General features: G+C 42.3%; 2 protein-coding genes across 3 annotated transcripts; both read right to left on the bottom strand.

Moving 5' to 3' along the window:
• Window positions 1-2,249: 2,249 nt before the first annotated feature.
• Window positions 2,250-7,400, bottom strand: LOC134437619 (gap junction beta-3 protein-like). Of its 2 annotated transcripts, none has more exons than XM_063187101.1 (5): window positions 7,233-7,400; window positions 5,238-5,415; window positions 4,201-4,340; window positions 3,618-3,810; window positions 2,250-3,067 (listed from the first exon to the last, which is right to left on the bottom strand). In XM_063187101.1, the coding sequence occupies exons 2-5, from the start codon at window positions 5,382-5,384 to the stop codon at window positions 2,768-2,770; spliced, it is 780 nt and encodes a 259-aa protein (XP_063043171.1). In that variant the 5' UTR covers window positions 5,385-5,415; window positions 7,233-7,400; the 3' UTR covers window positions 2,250-2,767. The 2 variants fall into 2 exon arrangements, with proteins under 2 accessions (XP_063043171.1, XP_063043170.1); XM_063187100.1 differs by having other exon boundaries at window positions 5,238-5,404.
• Window positions 7,401-10,128: 2,728 nt separating this feature from the next.
• Window positions 10,129-18,930, bottom strand: LOC134438099 (gap junction beta-4 protein-like). The gene is made up of 4 exons (XM_063187682.1): window positions 18,770-18,930; window positions 13,385-13,528; window positions 12,103-12,312; window positions 10,129-10,521 (listed from the first exon to the last, which is right to left on the bottom strand). Exons 1-4 carry the CDS (start codon window positions 18,893-18,895, stop codon window positions 10,129-10,131), a joined length of 873 nt encoding a protein of 290 aa, XP_063043752.1. The 5' UTR covers window positions 18,896-18,930.
• Between the last annotated feature and the right edge of the window lie 245 nt (window positions 18,931-19,175).

Genomic DNA, 19,175 nt, shown 5'->3' with positions numbered 1-19,175 from the left:
CCTGTTCCACGCCGCTGCACACACACACACACACACACACACACACACACACACACACACACACACACACACACACACACACACACACACACACACACACACACACACACACACACACACACGATCTGTCTCGCTCACACAGAGATGCATGCACTGATACTCGGACCAGCAGACGTACACAAACACCAATGCATGCAGGCATGCAAAGAAAACACCAGCGCGGAAACACGCACGCACTAAACACACACACGCACACACACATCTCTGCTCCAACAGGCCTATCTCACTTGCACACTACACACTCTCTCCTATAAGGAATGTTATGGGAACAAAGAAAAGGCCCATCTGTTAACCAAGAGCATCTCCTCATTAACAAGGCTGTCAACTAACACACACACACACACACACACACACACACACACACACACACACACACACACACACACACACACACACACACACACACACACCAGGTTGTCAACTAACAACAAGCACAAGTGCGCGCACGCACGCACACACACACACACACACACACACACACACACACACACACACACACACACACACACACACACACACACACTTATGCACTTCAACCATTTTTCAATACATTTATTTGTTTGAACAATTTCTTTGAAAAAATAATATTTTTTATTCATATTTTCCTCATTCACATAAAAACAATCAAATATGAAAACCTAATATGTATATTGTTTATTTTCCAAAGGTCAAACATTGAATTACAGTAATTCTGGTCATGTCTGACGGCACCCCCTGCTGGTGAAAGTGATAACCATCATCTGGCTGCTGCGGTAGGGTTGCCACTGCACCCCATTCTATCCATATTTACTTTTTATACGTGTACACATATTTGTAATGACTTCAATAGTTAATATGTTTATACTTAAATGTATATAACATGTATATAGCGCACCTGTGCACTTTAGGCATTATGTTTCAGTGCACAACCAATACGTGGTATGCACTGAAACATAGTGCCTGAAGTGCGCTATCTGAGACACAAAATAGTAGTCAGTGCAGTTAGGGCTCTCCACACCTCCCCCTGGTGGTGATACAGTAGTTGTAACCATCATTTTGCTGCTCCTATGGTTGCCACTAGCACCACAACAAATGTGCTTTTTAAAAATTACTTCAAAATATTGTATTTTTATACATAAACAAGATCCAAAACAGTCAAAGCATGACAAAAATATTGTGTATTTTTCATTCATAACCCGAAATGAATAATAGGACGTTTAACTCATTAAGACACAATGTTATAACTTTGCTGTTACATAAATGGCAATGACCAAGTCTTAGTGCATTACTAAAGGCCCAGTGTTATGTCATAGTATTGTAGTACTATGGTAGTTAACTCTTCAATGTCTATTACAGCCTGCAACTGGAAGTATAGGACACGCATTAAGACATCTGGCACTCTGGCTTGAGTTCCTTGGTGAGGTTGCTGGACCTGTAGGTGGTTATAGGCAGGCTGCCATAATAAATACAGGGACGCAGGAAGTGGGGTGCTCCGGGTGCTGCAGCACCCCCCATACTGGACAACAGACGCAGCTGCACTTGTGTATTACCCTAAATTCAGATATACTTTTAGTGAGTCTTAAATATGGCCTACGTCAAATGCAAACTAAAGGTGGCTTTCACACTCTCCCTGTATCAATAGCCAGCAATGGCACGAGCTGCTTTGGCGCTTAGCCTCTTTGGCCGTCAGAGTGTAATCACATTCGGGAGCAGTATGCCTGTCTGTGTGTGCGTGCGTGCTTTTGTGCGCGGGCGGGGAGACAGTGCAGGGGTCCTGATCGTATGCATCTTGAGATACACAGTCGTAATTGCAAGAAAATCAAAATTGTTTGAAAGCCCGGTCACCTCTCACAAGTGCATCGCATAGCCTAGTCATGCATTTAAATTTCACACATTGTAGACTGCCCATGGAGAAGAGAGAAACTGTCACGGCAGCGCGATTTGCTCTTGAACACGCCCTCACCTCCACATTAGGTCCGTGTTTCCCTTCCTCAAGAAGAGCTTAATAATTTTGAAGTGACATGTTAAACAAAAAAAGGTCAAATCTAGTCATCCTTGGTTAGGCTACATAAAACATGAAGAAGTTGGTCAGCTGGGATTCGCCATTCTTCATCCTAAAATTGATTAGAATGCAGGAAATTGCATCTAAAAAACACTCCGCCGACCAAAGCACCCCCTGGTAAAAATGAGTTCCTGCGTCCCTGAATAAATACACCACAATAAATGTGCTTAAAAAAAATAAAATAAAAAACTTAAAAGTATTAAAAACCCACAAACTGTGAAAAAAATACTGTGTATTTTTCATTCATAACCCTAAATGAATAATAGGTACGTTTAAGACATCTGATAATCTACTCTGGCTTGAGTTCCTTGGTGAGGTTGCTGGACCTGTAGGAGGTCATAGGCAGGGTACCACTGCACCACAATAAATGTGCTTAAAAAATAATAACTTCAAATATTATATTTTTATACATAAAAAAAATATCAAAACCCACAAGACGTGAAAAAATGCTGGGTATTTTCCATTAATAACACAGTAAATTCTGCAGTGCTCATTCAACACTTAAAGAGTTGATTTGGCATCATTTGGACATAAATGAACTCTTTAAGTGTTGAATTAACACCGCAACATTTACTGTGAACCCTATGAAAAATAGGACGTTTACGAAAGAAATCTGATAATCTACTCTGGCTTGAGGTCTCAGTTCAGCCCTGCTCCACTGATAATCTACTCTGGCTTGAGTTCCTTGGTGAGGTTGCTGGACCTGTAAGTGGTCATGGGCAGGTCAGTGCACTCGGTGCAGTACGGTTCTCCGCAGGCCTCCCTCTGCACGCGCCGGCTGCTGCTGCTCCGGTAGTGGCTGCGGCGCACAACGCGCATGGCCAGCAGGTAGAGGATCTCGCACACGTTCAGCACCACGCACACGGCCGACGCACCCACCATGAAGTAGGTGAAGATGCGCTTCTCAGTGGGACGCACAATGTAGCACTGCACGTTGTGCTGACACGGCCACATGTCACAGGAGACCTGGAGAGAGAGAGAGAGAGAGAGAGAGAGAGAGAGAGAGAGAGAGCATGTGTGGGAGAGAGGGAGAGATTGGAATTATAGTGTGTGTGAGTGTGTGTTTGTGTGTGTGAGATAGAGCGAGAGAGAGAGAGAGAGAGAGAGAGAGAAAGAGAGAGAGAAAGAGTGTATGCTAGAGAAAGAGAGGAGGGGGTAGGATATGAGAGAGTGTGTGTGTGGCTAGAGAGAACATGTGTGGCAGAGAGATAGAGAGGAATGAAGAGAAGGAAGGAGTGTGTGTGTGCGTGAGAGAGAGAGAGGGAGAGAGAGAGTGAGAGAGAGAGAGAGAGAGAGAGTGAGAGAGAGAGAGAGAGAGAGAGAGAGAGGGAGAGAGAGAGTGAGAGAGAGAGAGAGAGCATGACAAAAGTGTAGAAAGGCATTAAGAACATGTAACATCAAAACAATATCTATCTATCTATCTATCTATCTATCTATCTATCTATCTATCTATCTATCTATCTATCTATCTATGAGCTGAACATAAATATGTTAAAGAGAACACAAATTTACGGACCTTCCGTGGCATGTTGAAGTTGGCGTAGAGGTAGTGTAGCAGGTAGAGGAAGAGAATCTCGATGCCCGTCTTGAAGATCAGGCTCAGCAGGTACGTCCACCACAGCCCACCGTGCTTCTGGCCCGGGTTGTCGTAGAGGCGCGCCCCCTCGCCATGCTTGGCCTGGTACTTGCGCTCACGGTCCTCACGGTACCTGTTGACAGACAGAAATTCTGGTAAGAGACTAAGAGACAGCAATGTTGTACATTTACACAATGTAGGCCTTCATTTAGTCCGTAAATGTACAGTCATGTACCCTTATTGTAAAGTGTAACCAAAGGTGAAAGAACAACATTGAGTATCAGGGTTGCCAGATTGGGCAGTTTCCCACCCAAATAGGCTGACCTACTGACCTACGGTGGTTAAAAAAAACACAGATTAGGGTTTTTCTGTACACTTATGGCCATAGACAGCAATTCAATTTTGTTGAAATTGTGCCGGATTTTATGCGGTTAATTTTTTTCAGAAGCTATTGGGCTGGAAATCATCAGTCCCATCTGGCAACCCGGCTGAGTAGAGGGCAGGAGAGTGCCCCATAGCCTACCAGACATGCATGACCACCATGAAGGTGGGGCAGGTGACGAAGATGAGCTGCAGGGCCCAGAGCCGGATGTGGGAGATGGGGAAGGTGTGGTTGTAGCAGGCATTGGCACACCCCGGCATCAACGTGTTGCAGTCGAAGTCCTAAATAAATAATAACAATAATAATAATAATAATAATAATAATTATAATAATTATAATACATAACAACAATAACAACAACAACAACAATAATAATAAAAAACAATAAGGTAATAATAACAATATCATGGTCGTCATAACCATCATCACCATCATCGTCATCATCACCATGACCATCATCATCATCTTCATCACCACAATAACAATGATAATTCATGGCTGCACAGATCACCATTTCTGTGTGTAGTGTTCTTCAGATTCACTATAACAGACTGACTAGGAATCACACAGAATCAAACCATGAGGTTGTTGAGGTGTGATGTCTGGGCCCTCCCATACTAGCTGTGAAGTTGTATTAAATTTCACTTCTCATTTCACTTCTCATTTAGCCTCGCAGGCAAACTACCTGAAGCATTTCAAATTCTATCAAGGTTGGGGACCAATCAATTTTGAGCGTTTCCAACGTCTCAATGGGGCATGTTTATGTAAGGCAATGACACCAGGAGAGTGAAGGAATGAGTGGTCCTACTGTGTTTAGCTTCAACCAGTAGCATACGGAGGCATTTCATGAACATGAGTTAAGACACACCCCTTTGATCCTCCCTTGGGCTTTGAGGTCTCAATACCCAGACAAGTGATGTCATGCCCGGGCACTTTTGGCTTAAAGGGGCTCCTCATAATTTCTGACTCACCGGTGGGGGTCTCGTGGGCCCCTATTTTCAGAAATTCAGGAGTTTGTGAGGTCCACCGGGAAATACCCGCTATGCCAGATGGCCAGTCGAGCCCTGATGTCAAATCACTTCGTCTGCGCTCCTAGTGAATCTACAGGAGACCACACATACGTAGTTGAAATGTCAATCTGTTTTGCTTGGTCTAGCCTGGTCTGGCCGCTTCCTTACCTTCTGCTCGTCGCTCCATACGCGTTCTGCGGCGACCACGAACACCAGGACGCGGAACACGAAGACCAGCGAGAGCCAAATGCGGCCGAATCCTGTCGAGTATTTATTGACCCCGCTCAGCAGACCCTCCAGACCCTTCCAGTCCATGGCAACAGGAGGTCACGTGTCTAGGAGAGAACTGTATTTGATTTAGTCCTTCATGTGGACTACTTGGTATATATTTTATATTTTTGTAATTTTGTAATAAACGTTTTTTCAAGGGCCAACACCCAAACATCACACATATTCATAGCATATTCCCTTTCTCCCCCTTCCCACAGCACACATAAAATACTGCACATACACGTTGCCTTAGTGGTCAGTTTTACAAATTGGTTCTTGGCAACAGGAGGTTATGTGTCTAGGAGAGAACTATCAGGGCCGTAACCTGACATTTTCAAATAGGCCTACCAAGGTCAAATACTGCGTGCTGCACTGCACTGTATACTGTACATTTAGAATGCGTTCAAATACAGTTAAACTCTTAAGTTTGTTTTTGTTAATCACTGTCTTGAGGATAAATGGGGTGGCGTATACAGACTGAATTTAACATAGTTGATCATATATCGGTTTTCATCATGGGTAAATTTTACATTACTGAAAAAAAATACAGAAGACATGACCTCTGTGTCCTAAATGGTAGTTATGGCCATGAGAAATATATTGGATTTAGTCCTTCATGTTGACTACTTTGTATACTCTATTCTGCACATACATGTACATGGTCAGTTTTACTACTTGTGTCTTGTTGTTATCTGCATCTTTAAGTTTAGCAATCCCACATAACATAAAACTGAGTCACACATACACTGGGGAAAAAAGGAGCATAAGCAACTCTGTGGTCTAATGGTTAGGAAGTTGGCCATGGAAATCGGAAGGCTTTGGGTTCACATTCCATAATATCCATGGCTTAAGTTTCCTCAAACAATGCACCCAACCTCTTATTACTGTAAATAAAGGCACAGTGGCACAGACATCACTGGAAAGGATAGGCTGGAGCACACTGCAGCTTAGTTTTCAAGACTTTGTAATTTGTGCACACACCCGACCAATGTTTCGGTGTTGCTACACACTCTTCAGAAGGTGTAGCAACCCTGAAACATTGGTCGGGTGTGTGCACAAAATAACGTCTCGAAAACTAAGCTGCAGTGTGCTCCAGCTTCTCCTTCCATTTGAGAGCAATTCGTAATATATTTCAATAATACTATTGCCTTGTTAAATCTGAAATCTTTCACGGGGCCCCAATAATTCTAGAAACTCCACTGTCAATGGCTTTATTAGAAGGGCATTGCTTCACAAAATGTCTACCTAAAGTTTGCCATGCACAAAATGGCAGTTTGTCTAATCAGGCACTGTAGGCCTATGTGCAGGGTCTGTGTCAGTGTTTATTGTAACAGCATTAAAGGGTCACTGTGCAGGAAATGGTCAAAAAGGGTACTGCAATATGCTGCTCATTGAAACTAGGCTCACTATTGCCAAATTTGGTCTTTACATGGAAGTTTACTAAGTAATAAACAAATATTTTCTAGTATGGTCCAAGTACAGTAATTTTTGCAGCTAAAAATTGCTGTTTTTGGTGGACCATGGAGAAGATCCCCCTTTTCATTTATGAAAAGTGCAATTTTCCAGTCATAATGAATAGAATTTGATGGTGGTGGAAAGTATTCATGAAAAAGGTAACATTAGTGAGTGGGCAGCATGAATTCTGGAAATAAACAACTAAAAATCTCACACAGTGTCCCTTTAAGTCAGTTTCCATTTACATCATAGTCATCATAACAGATTCCTGTGACATCTGATGCCAGTTAAAGTAATATCGTGATTATCATTTCAGCTAAAATACAAAAGTTTGAAATGCAGCAAGAACATCCTTATTACGTCTTCTTGCAGTTTTACAAAACTTTGTGCAATTATTGTTCAAGAGCCACAGAATAGATGGTTCTTTGAAGTACTTACCTTGTGTCGAGAATTCGGATGCTGGTTCCCTACAAAAGTAGACGTTTTGGGAGACGGGCCGTCAAAATGTTGGAATGTCAGAATGTCAGGAAGGCTGTCGTCCCACTATAGAACACTCCGTCTGATTCCGGAATAGTTGGAAAGCATGCCCACACTCACAACTCAGGGTGTGTGATGATGAATACATTTCATAGTTACACACCTCACGCCTTCTTAGGCGACATAGACTAAGAAAAAAAACCCAAATGCTGACTCAGCGTCTAAGTGGTGAAGTAGTGGCAAGGCGTCTTATCTTATATCCTTATGCATCATTTAAATGCCTCTGGTACCTTGGCAAGGTAAGGTCAGGGACTGTTGAATCAGTGTAACTGAGTGCTTTAACTTGATAGCGTGCTGAATGATATCCTATCTCGATATCTCGATGGGCCATGCCCAGGTCTGCTTTAAAACAAACAAGTTGTCAAGTGCTTTCCCAACTTTGGTTCTTTTGTTGAAGCACCCCCACACAGCATTTTTTAAAGGGCCAAGCCACAAACAACACTAGAAAGGTCTTTGTTTAGATGATGTGATCATGACCTTTCAAAAGCTCATGATGGGTAGATAATTTGCCATATTTGTATTGGCATTTACACTAAATTCACACTAAAACGTAATTTCATTTTCCTTGTATGACCTGTGCATATGAAGAAAGTAACAGTAAAAGCTGACTTGACTTGACTAAATACATTTGTTTTAAAAAGTGAAAAATGACAGAGGACATATAAATCCATCTGGACAAGATGCACTTTCAGCCATGACACAATCTGTTAAGAACTTCCTGAACCCTATGATTGTCATAGCCAAAAGATTCTTTACACCACTTTGACTGTAGTGGTGACAAGCCATATACAGTATCTGCCTTGGCCAACTCTTATTTTATCAATTCAAAGACAAATTAATATAGTGAAGGCGAGGCCGTGTTTGCCATGTCATTGAATACAGAGGTACAAAAAATTGTGACATGTCACTCAGTCATATCCTAATATGGCCACAGGTGCCTGGCACATGGTGGAACCAGGAGGTACAGGCCTGACTAGCATTATACTTGTACTGTTGATTCAGCAATTAAGATATGGTGGAAAGTTGTTGCGCAACTCGATCTTTAAATGCTTTCAGACAGGTTCCGGTGCTGTGTCCATATGGGAGACCGCCAGTGTTGCCACATGGAAAAGGCTGTATCACCGAAATCTCAAAATTATTGTTTTGGGGGCTTTTTGGGAAGACATTTTCGTAGAAGACCCGAATTGTTGTTTCAAGTCATCAAAATGAATTGAATGAGATCTCTTGAATTATCATACATCATGGGTTTTTTGATCGTACAGAGGTCAAAATGGACAAAATTATGGTATCCTACAAATATGATAATTATCATACATCTGGCAACACTGAAGACGACTCATCAAGCTGAGCTAGGCTACTGTACATTCAGATCAGTCAGTGATTTGGGGTTAGGGTTTGGTTTATGTTTACAGTATGTTTACAGGTCAAGGGTAGTTTCGACAAAGCATCCCTTTTCATCAGCACACCGGAACTGAAACTGTACATTACCTTTTATGTTGACTACTTCTAGCTTAACTTTCATCATCATTGATAAAATAAATGAGTATTTCTATGTTTTGGGAGTATAGTGCTTCAAAATGACACATGCTACAGTAAAATAGTTTGTTGTATTGCTTTGTCTGGTACATGTACCTGTATACACAAATGACAATGGAGTTGCTATGTTTTTTTTTCCTTTTTATTAAAATTCACCAATGACAGCCAGACATGACATTTTTGACAACTTCTGAAGTGAGGTTTTAACGTTTGAAATCAAGATCATGTTTTAATAATTAGTTGTCACAATTCAGTTATGTGAGATAAATGCAATTTCATAAATATTCACATAAAGGCTAGCATATGAAATTTACACAATTGTATCATACTGTATCATCTCAGTCCTCTATGCCACAACTGACACCGATATGAAAGAAGCAAACAGTTATAGAAATGTAATACAGACAACATTTCAGAGGTTATTGACAGGAATATGAATAAAACAAAAAATCCATTCAGACAGACAACATTTCATACTCCAAAGAGACATCACGTAAACAAACCTACACAGTACCTCGGTTTGGGCACACTAGTTGGCAAGGTGACCAGGGGTGCGTTTCTCAAAAGCTACATTAGCAACTTCCCATAGAAAACCAGCTAAGTTGCTAACTGCTTACGCTTTCGAGAATATGGTCCAGGGGTGTGTTTCTCGAAAGCATTGTTGCAAACTAAGTTAGAAACTTGCTTGGCTGCAATGCAATTTCCCATTGTCAACCTACTATGTGGCTAGTGACGATGGTTTCGAGAAATGGGGCCCAAGTCAATGGAAATAATGATGAGGTGGATGAGGCACCGTTTTAACTGGTCATTTCACTAACTAGTTCATCTACCTGACAAAACTGAATTTTTAAAATTAGGGTCAGGTCACACATTTTGAATACTTAACCTAGGATTCTAAAGATGGTAAACAAAAACATACTTATTCAAGAACATGTTATTAATTTAAAAATATTATTTTAAATTCCATGACATAATCACTTCAAATGCCCCTATTTTCCACCTCACCCTGTACATCAAACATGAGATCTATCAAGCAGCTGTGTATGAAGGAAGACTCTTCTCCGTCTGCAGCTGGTTGTGGCCATTCAAAACAGCCTTGTTGTGGGCATCCTGATCCCTGTCACTCAGCATCAGAGACGCTTTGCCACTGTCCCCACCCCCACCAACAACATGGTCACTCATAAAAAAAAGCATTGATTGGAAAATTAAACTACACACTCCTGAATTTAAAAATATATGGCCACACACTACACATCAATCATCAAGCAGCTGTGTATGAAGGAAGACTCTTCTCCGTCTGCGGCTGGTTGTGGCCATTCAATATGGCCTCATTGTGGGCATTCTGATCCCTGTCACTCAGCATCAGAGAGGCTTTGCCGCTGTCACCACCCCCACCAACAACACCCCCACCACCCATCAGAGCCCCCCTCTGCTGCTGTCCTCCACCTCCTCCTCCTCCTCCAGAGCTCCTCCTGCGAGGGCCGCCCAGCTCGCAGCACCTCTTCCCCACCAGGTAGACCATCTCCAGCAGGGTGAGGAGGATGCAGCCGGCGCTGGTGACCACCATGAAGACGGTGAAGACACGTTTCTCCGTGGGCCTGCTGATGAAGCAGTTCACCGTCTGGGGGCACGGGTCCTCCGAGCATTTCACCACCTGCATTACATTACATTACATTACATTACATTACATTACATTTCATTTAGCTGACGCTTTTATTCAGAGTGACTTACATTTACTATTTTTCAGGGTATTGGTTACAGTCCCTGGAGGAATGTGGGGTTAGGTGCCTTGCTCAAGGGAACTTCAGCCATGGATACAGGTGTAGGGAGAGGTCAGGTGAGGTGCGAACCTACAACCCAACCTGCAAGAGCCAGTGAACACCTTTTAATACACAGCGTTTATAAATTTGTTGTTAGCAGAATGGCGGCAATGGCCAAGTCATAGTGCATTTCTAAAGGCCACGTGTCTTATGTCAGAGTAGAGTAGTACTATTAACCTTTCAAAGACTTACAGCGTGCCTCAGATGATACGCGTGCATTAAGGGGCTACAAAATATAGTATTGGACATGTTTGTATAATAGGGATTTAGTATGTAGGCCTATATATAATATGGATATTAAAAATGCATCCATGTGGGCCTCAAAAATGTTTTTAGGGGGGGGGCTCAGACGTCAGGTGGCACAACGGAATCTATTGCCCATAAATTAACTAGTAATTGGTTGATATGCTGTGATAAAATGCTTCTTAGATCATCCACTAAAAACAAACAAGCAAAAAAATCCATACAGTAGTGATGGCACTGGCTGTCGTTGCGACGTGTACTACTGCTTAACCCCTTAGCGCAGCACTATGGCTCTCTGTAAGGTCTTAGCAATGTTGTTATGATGTAGTTGAGCAATTTCAGCAAGTGAATAAGGTCGCCGGCGACCCCAGCTGCAGTAAGAGGTCACTGACCCGTAAACGTAAATAGAGTTATAGCACCCTAAAATGGATTTTTTTTCTAAAACGCACCTGTCACACAACAATAATTGTTTTTGAACAGGTTCAAAATATGTAAATGGACTAAAATATCAGATTGAAAAATATTTGCAGGCGCGCAAGCTAACAGAACAGCTTAATTTATTCATCTTTTTTATGATGTGTTTTTTTAGTGCTTTTATGCAAAAGTGCATCTTTTTGGTTCCGGAAAACCTCACAGTAAAGTAAAGTAAAGAAATGTGGTGTTAATTCAGAACTAACTACTAATTCAAATATTGTATGATCTTAATCAATTTACACTCAAATAGTTGAATTAACACTCAGAGCCTTGAATTCAATATAATATTAGAAGATATGGCTTCACAATGTTAATTCCACACTCAAGGCAATGAATTTACCACTGGTAGTGAAGAAAATCGCACACCGATGAGCTCCCATTTAAGCCATTTTATTTTGTGACGTTTCAGGCCACCCCACTGAGGAGGGGCCAGTGTGGCCCGAAACATCACAAAATATAATGGCTTAAATGGGAGCTCATCGGTGTGCGGTTTTCTTCACTGTCTAGGGATTAACTTTTTTGAACCTGCACCCAAAACCTCTTTGGATGTGCGTGAGATTCGATTGGGAACGAATTTACCACTAAAATAACATAGAACCATACAGTACATTCTCAGAATAGTGTTAAATTAACACTGCGTTTTTTTTGTACAAAAGTCAGAATGTTGACAAGAGGACATGGTGGTTTTCCCATATTACCAGTGGAAAGAAGTTGGCCTCGTAGATGTAATAGACCAGGAATATGAAGACGGCGTCCACCGCCAGTTTGAAGAGCAAGCTGAACAGGTACGTCCACCAGAGCCCGCCGCGCTTCTTGCCCTTGTCGGGGTACAGCTTCACGCAGCCCTCGCCATACTTCCGCTCGTGCTTACGCTCGCGGTCGCCACGGTACGCCACATGGAGAAGGACCTGTGGCAACACACACACACACACACACACACACACACACACACACACACACACACACACACACACACACACACACACACACACACACACACACACACACAGACACACACACACACACACACACACACACACACACACACACACACACACATATAGCCCCACCTTAATATCTTTGTGGCAATGGGATGGATGAGGTGGATATTAGTACTAAATGGAAAATGACAAAATTATACCTTATCATATTCTGTAGCACAGTGGTTCCCAACCTATGGGTCGGGACCCCCCTTATGGCTCGCCAAAGATTCACAGGGGGTCGCGGAGCCCTCTTGATTTTAAGGGGTTTCGTTTTTAATATATATAGCCCATATTGAATAAAAGCATTTAACTAATAAATGCATAGACGCAACAAATTGTAAGTGCTACATTAAACATTTATTCTATATTTGACCAAAGACAAATTGAGGAATAAAATAACTAAAATAAGTTTTCGCAGGAAACGGAGGGCATCTTGTGACTCTGTCTTGTGCGGGTGCTCGCGTGGTTGGGTCACCAAAGCGTACAATAGTAAAAACATGGGTCCCTTAAGAAAAAGGTTGGGAACCACTGCTGTAGCATACATTTTTGCATGGGCGCCACTAGGCATAAGCAGAGTAAGCAGGGCATTTCTACCACAACCTTTTTGTCCTAAATTATCATTTAATTGTCCTGACCAGTTATGCTTAGGGCCTCCTAAACCTTAGCAGTGGCCCTGCTTTTTGCTACATTTTCCGTCTATATGGAAAAAGATATTGTGATCACACACACACACGCACACGCACACGCACGCACGCACGCACGCACGCAAACACACACACGCACGCACGCACACATACACATACACATACACACATGCACACGCACACACACACACACACACACACACACACACACACACACACACACACACACACACACACACACACACACACACACGTCTGGCTTTTGGGCTTTTGTGTGTGCGTGCACACACACACACACACACACACACACACACACACACACACACACACACACACTCTCCCCACACACGTACCATGAGGGAGGGGCAGGTGACGAAGATGAGCTGCAGGGACCAGAGGCGTGCGTAGGAGACGGGGAAGAAGTGGTCATAGCAGACGTTCTTGCAGCCCGGCTGACGCGTGTCACAGTCAAAGTTGCCCTGCTCGTCCCCAAACACCTTATCGCCATCAAATGGGAACATACATGTATATTATTAATGTGTGAAATTGCACAGCACACGGCCCAATAACATAAACAGTTGGATGTCATTCTACTACTCCTGGTTAAAAAACAATAATTTAAAAAATATATATAACAGAAACATGAATTATTGAAATCATTCAGTACATGGTACCTAATATACTTCATTTTACCTTATCAGCAGCAATTACACTTTTGCAGTGTTGCCTCAACACTTAAATAAGTTGGAGTTCAATAATGTAGGCTATGTTACAGCAGGTATGAATATGTACTGGCACGTTACCTATAGGTTTAGGGCTGGGAATGTACAGCACAGTGTATTGCTATGTACACTTCAAGTAAATTTGTATGGAGATTTTCAAAGAGTAAGACATTTACAAAGTGCTTCTCAGTGACAGTGTACATCATACACTGAAACGGAATTTTGTCAATGTAATTAACTAAATAAACAAACAAATTTTCCTGTGGCCACTATAGGACACCACAAGATGGAAGATGAAGACCACCAAATTAGTTAACTAGCAAATTAAATAACAGCCCACACTTTACCACAGTAGTGGCAATTTTGGTTCAAATGTTCATTCTTTTGCATTTTCGCTTGGGGCCACAACTGACCCTAGAATCGCCTCTGACTAGGATAACCACCTAACCAACCAACCAAACAACTAAATAACTAACTACATCAGCCAATAAACATATTAAATATCCAACCAACTGACCTTCTCGGCAGCCACCAGGAACGCCATGAGACGGAAGATGAAGAAACTAACTACATCAATTTTAGTAGCCTCTTACTGCAGATGGGGTCACCAGTGGGCCTGCTCACTACTTGCTGAAAATACTCAACTACATTATAACAGCATTGCTATGACATTACTGAGAGCCTTAAGGTCATGATACACGGGGCAACTTTTTGGGCAATGCTGCCGAGCAATGTTGCCGGGCGATGGTGCAAAGAGCGTTTCCCATTGATATTCGGCAACATTGCTGGTTTCTGAATATCTTTGATCGCCTCTGGCAACTTTTTGCGAGAGGCCAATCAGAACGCGAGAAAAACGTCACATGACCATCTGTGCTCTTCAGATCAAAATTTCCAAAACAACATGGCGGCCGTTCAGTGGACCGAAGAGCTGGAGAGAGTGCTGATATCTTTTTACATGGGTGGGTCTACGTTACATGTCAGTGTTTTAAAATGGTGATTTATGCATCAAAATGTAAAAATAACATCATACATCTACATTTCAGCGTTCGTGTTAGGATTAAAACAAAGATTTCTTGTCAGCTAAACGTCAACTGCCGTTAGCGAACCAGTTTTCCATAGAGATTGAATGGAGTTGCTAATTAGCTAGCTAGCAAACTGGTAGCGATTTCAGGAAATGTGTAGTTTCCTGTAGTTTTTCCGTGCCATTGTTTTGAAGTTGTGCCACAAATGTAAAAATAACATTATACATGTTCATGTATGGGTTTGGGTTAAGATTAAGACAAAGATTTCTGGTCAGGCACCCAAATGTAACTGCTGTTAGCGAACTGCTTTTCCATTGAGATTGAATGGAGTTGCTAACTAGCTAGCTAGAAAACTAGTAGCGATTTCAGGTGAACTTCTCGAGTTTTTTTCTGTTGTTTTTTCATGTCAATGAGTGTCAAACAAATGTTATGAATAAAAGTTGTCAACTTTACTTAAATTCTACTCATCAAACTTATTTACACACAGAACATCAGTGCCTGTGGAACATCAAGGCAAAGGCTTACAAAAACAGGGACCTGAGAAAAGCTGCTTTGGACGAGCTCTGTCAGCAGCTCAAGCTCAACAGTGGTGGGCATCAGGTTGTAGGTAAGGATTTTGATGTTTGTTTTGTTAACCGTCTAGATATGTAGCCCGTGGATGCTTTAAACTGGATAAGCTGAACTTCAACGTTCAACATGCAGTTGTAATGCACACACTACCCTGGACTTCAGTACCTGTTTTTTTTTTTTATTCTTCTTGTTGTTCTTCTTCAGCCTTTTCTGAGATCCTGGTCATTGTAATGGGGGCAGGTGTTTGTTTACATTTCAATTTTTTTTATTTTTTTTATTCCCAAAAACATCCAAAACGTTGTGCAACATCAGCATACAACTAGTAAACAGCTATACCTTTTTGGGAAAGTATTTGGAGTAGGCCTATGTTAAAGTTTTTAATGTAAACAAAATCTGTCCCCATTAGAATAGCTCAGCTCTTGCAAAGGGCACAATTCAATATAATTAATTGTTTTTGTCTCTAAAGACTGGCCTGTGGTTACAGTCATGTCTGTCCCCTGACTACTACTTAGTATTCCAAGACTCTGTCCCAGTCTTAAACCACAATTATAAAGGCTATGTCTTATTTGTCACTTCAGGCTCTCTGTAATTTCATAGCAATGTTGTTATGATGTAGTTGGGTGCTATCTATTTACAGGTTCATTCTGGTAATACCCCCTATGCTAACAGGCATGTTTCTGTTTGCTGTTCTTCACAGAGCAGGATGTAAAGAAAAATTCAAAAATCTCAGGGACGGTGTTCACCAGGGAGCATGCTGCTGTGGTGGAGAGCAGCAGGTCTGGGGCTGGGGCGGCAGAGATCTATGTGCCCAAATGGAAGTATTATCAGCAAAACTTCTGTTTCTTCGCGACTCTTGTGGCATGGACGAGAGTGAGGACAATCTGAAAGTGCAAGAGGAGCCAGAGGCACCGACATCACCAGAGGCACCAATATCACCTTGTGAGGGACTCTCACCTCAAAAAACGGAAGCCAACTGGGAAACAAAATGGTGCGGAAAAAAAAGCGGCTGAGGCGATGGAGTATGCCATGGGGTTCCTGAAGAGGAAGGAGGCCTCTAAACACACAGGCTTCCTCCACTACCTAGAAAACCTTTTAGGATGACATACCAGATAGTAAAATAAAAAAAGTGAAGCGGGAAATAATTCAGGTTGCACATGCAGCTCAAGAAGAGGAGTGAGTGATTTTTATTGTATACTTATTGAAATATTGCATCTATGTATGAACTGTTTAATATTTAATAAATTATTCACATTTGTTTTGAAAATCAGTGGTTAATTGTTAATTGAAATAGCACTGTCCTGCAGCTTACGGCACCATTTGAATTGAAGTACCTGCAATACTCCTCTCTGACTTCCTTAGCATATGTAGATGGGATGTCTGTCAGAGGAAGCTGCTATTGGTAGGAAACGCTCAGGTTCTCTCTCCAGCTACCAGGAATAATCTGGCCGGTCTCTGTGTCTTCCTGGTCAACCAAAACTAGGTGGGGTGTACATGTACCTTGATTGTCCAGTTCTTAAATAATTGTGGAGGACACACGCAGCCTTTGTTATGATTCTTGCTTTGCGTGGTGAAAGGAGAATTGGTTGTTTGAACACTCTGAATCTGTTGGACAAAACTCCAAACACATTCTCCACACAACGGCGGGCGCGTGACAGTCTGTAATTGAATATTTGTTTTGATGTGACCTGAGGTAGGACCTCATTATCCAAGGTTTCAAACCAAAAGCCTCATCTGCCACAATGGGACAGGCAGTTGACAGGCAGGCAGCTGCTTTGATGGAGGCATGTTGATCGAAATTTCCTCTAAAGCCTTGCAGAGGCCAGATTTGACCCAAATCCCCCATCACTGACTCTGCCATTGGACCCACATCAATATAAGTCAATTTTAGGTCTGCATCTGCCAGTGCAAGTAAGACAATTGAGTTAAACCCTTTGTAATTATAGTAATGTGATCCTGCATTGGGGAGAGGCTGAATGCTGATGTGTTTTCCATCCAGCGCTCCAAGGCAATGAGGAAAGTTCCACCTTTCCTCAAACTTTGTGGCGATGTTGTTCCACTCCTCAGCAGTTGATGGCACTTTGAGGTAGTCTGCTTGCAGCATATTGAAGAGAGCCTTGCACGTTTCGACTACAATTCTGGAGATGCTGTGCCTAGACACTCTGAACTGATACTCCAGGTCTTGAAAGGTGTGCCCTGTGGCCAGGTAGCGCAACGTTATTGCTAGTCTCTCACCCACAGGTATGGCCTTCCTCATTACCGTGTCCTGCCGCTGTAAGGATGGAGTCAGTAAGGTCACCAGGAAATTAAAACTGTCTTCATCTAGCCGCAGCCAGTTCTTATAACTGGGGGGATCCTCAGCTGCCAGTTCTCTCAGCAACTGATTGTTAGCAACCTCTTTCTTTTCCTCTGCAGCCATCTTCTGCTCCATATGCGTTTGTCCTTTTCTTTTTTGCTAAGATGATGGGTTTACATAGTTAGTTCCATGTATTTGTCAATATGATTTATTTTATGTAGGGGCCACAGTAGGCCTAGCTTAGCCTAGAATAATAATAATTTACTTTATATATAGAGCAGAAAAAAATATTTTGAATTCTAAAAACTCAACTTATTAACTTGTGACTAGGTTCTATTTAATTTTGTATTTTTAAGTAGTGAAATGTATACTTACTTAAGTGAAATACAGGCTGAAGCCAGGATAACAGCAACAGCAGCAAATGTTTCAGCATCCATTTTTTTGGCAGTTATCTCCTTGGCAATTGATCTATTATCTAATTGGCTGTTGCCCATTTTTGGTTGCCCTAAAAAGTTGCCCTGTGTCTCATCTGGTTGCCCGTTGCCGGCAACATTGCTCGGCAACATTGCCCAAAAAGTTGCCCCGTGTATCATGACCTTTAGACATAGCCATTACAATTGGTGACAGTAGGCAATAACATAGGTGCTGCACTAAGGGGTTGAATATCCAACCAACTAAACTTCTAGCTAACTAACTACATCAATTAAAGGGACACTGTGCAGGAAATGGTCAAAAAAGGTACTGCAATTATGCTGCTCATTGGAACTGGGCTGCCTATTGCCAGGTTTCATCTTCATCTTAATTTACCAAGTAATAAACAAATATTTTCTAGTATGGTCCAAGTACAGTCATTTTTGCAGCTAAAAATGGCTATTTTTGGAAATTCAAAATGGCCGACCATGGAGAAGATCCCCCTTTTCATGTATGAAAAGTGCAATTTTTCCAGTCATAATGAATACTTAGAATTTGATGCTAGTGGTAAGTATTCAGGAAAAAGGTAACAGTGAATGGGCAGCATGAATTCTGGAAATAAACAACTAAACATCTCACACAGTGTCCCTTTAAGTTACTAAATATACAACCAACTAACTAACTACATTAATTAAGTTATTAAATATCCAACCAACTAACCTTCTCGGCGGCCACCAGGAACACCATGAGGCGGAAGATGAAGAACACCGACAGCCAGATGCGTCCGAAGGCCGTGGAGTACTTGTTGACCCCGCTGAGGAGGCCCTGCAGGAAGGCCCAGTTCATGACGACGACGACGGTGGAGGAGGAGAAGAGAGGAGATGGGGTGACAGGACGGAGGAGAAGAGGAGAAGAGAAGGGTTGATGGGATAGAGGAGGAGAGGAGAAGGGAAGGGGTGATGGGATTGACGAGGGGAGAAGAGAAGGGGTGACGGGACAGAGGAAGAGAGGCGAAGAGATGAAGGGGCAGAGGAGAGGAAGGGGGATAAGGGGTGAAGGGATAGAAGAGAAGAGGACAAGGGTTGACGAGGTGGGGTCCACAAAGAGAGGAACGGGGGGTGACGCT

The sequence above is a fragment of the Engraulis encrasicolus genome, chromosome 21, assembly GCF_034702125.1.
Source record: "Engraulis encrasicolus isolate BLACKSEA-1 chromosome 21, IST_EnEncr_1.0, whole genome shotgun sequence".
NCBI classification, from domain to species: domain Eukaryota; kingdom Metazoa; phylum Chordata; class Actinopteri; order Clupeiformes; family Engraulidae; genus Engraulis; species Engraulis encrasicolus.
Note: the sequence above shows the minus strand (reverse complement) of the source record. Positions and strands in the feature narration are given on the sequence as shown.

Bases quoted from the DNA above. Each gene is read 5' to 3' on its own strand.
- LOC134437619 (XM_063187101.1), bottom strand. From the start codon at position 5,384: ATGGACTGGAAGGGTCTGGAGGGTCTGCTGAGCGGGGTCAATAAATAC. The intron at 3,811-4,200 runs GTAGGCTATGGG...GTCTGTCAACAG, and splicing joins ATGGTGGTCATGCATGTCTG to GTACCGTGAGGACCGTGAGC. The intron at 3,068-3,617 runs GTCCGTAAATTT...CTCTCTCTCCAG, and splicing joins ACTTCAACATGCCACGGAAG to GTCTCCTGTGACATGTGGCC.
- LOC134438099 (XM_063187682.1), bottom strand. From the start codon at position 18,895: ATGAACTGGGCCTTCCTGCAGGGCCTCCTCAGCGGGGTCAACAAGTAC. The intron at 13,529-18,769 runs GTTAGTTGGTTG...GATGGCGATAAG, and splicing joins TCCTGGTGGCCGCCGAGAAG to GTGTTTGGGGACGAGCAGGG. The intron at 10,522-12,102 runs GTAATATGGGAA...AATGTAATGCAG, and splicing joins AGGCCAACTTCTTTCCACTG to GTGGTGAAATGCTCGGAGGA.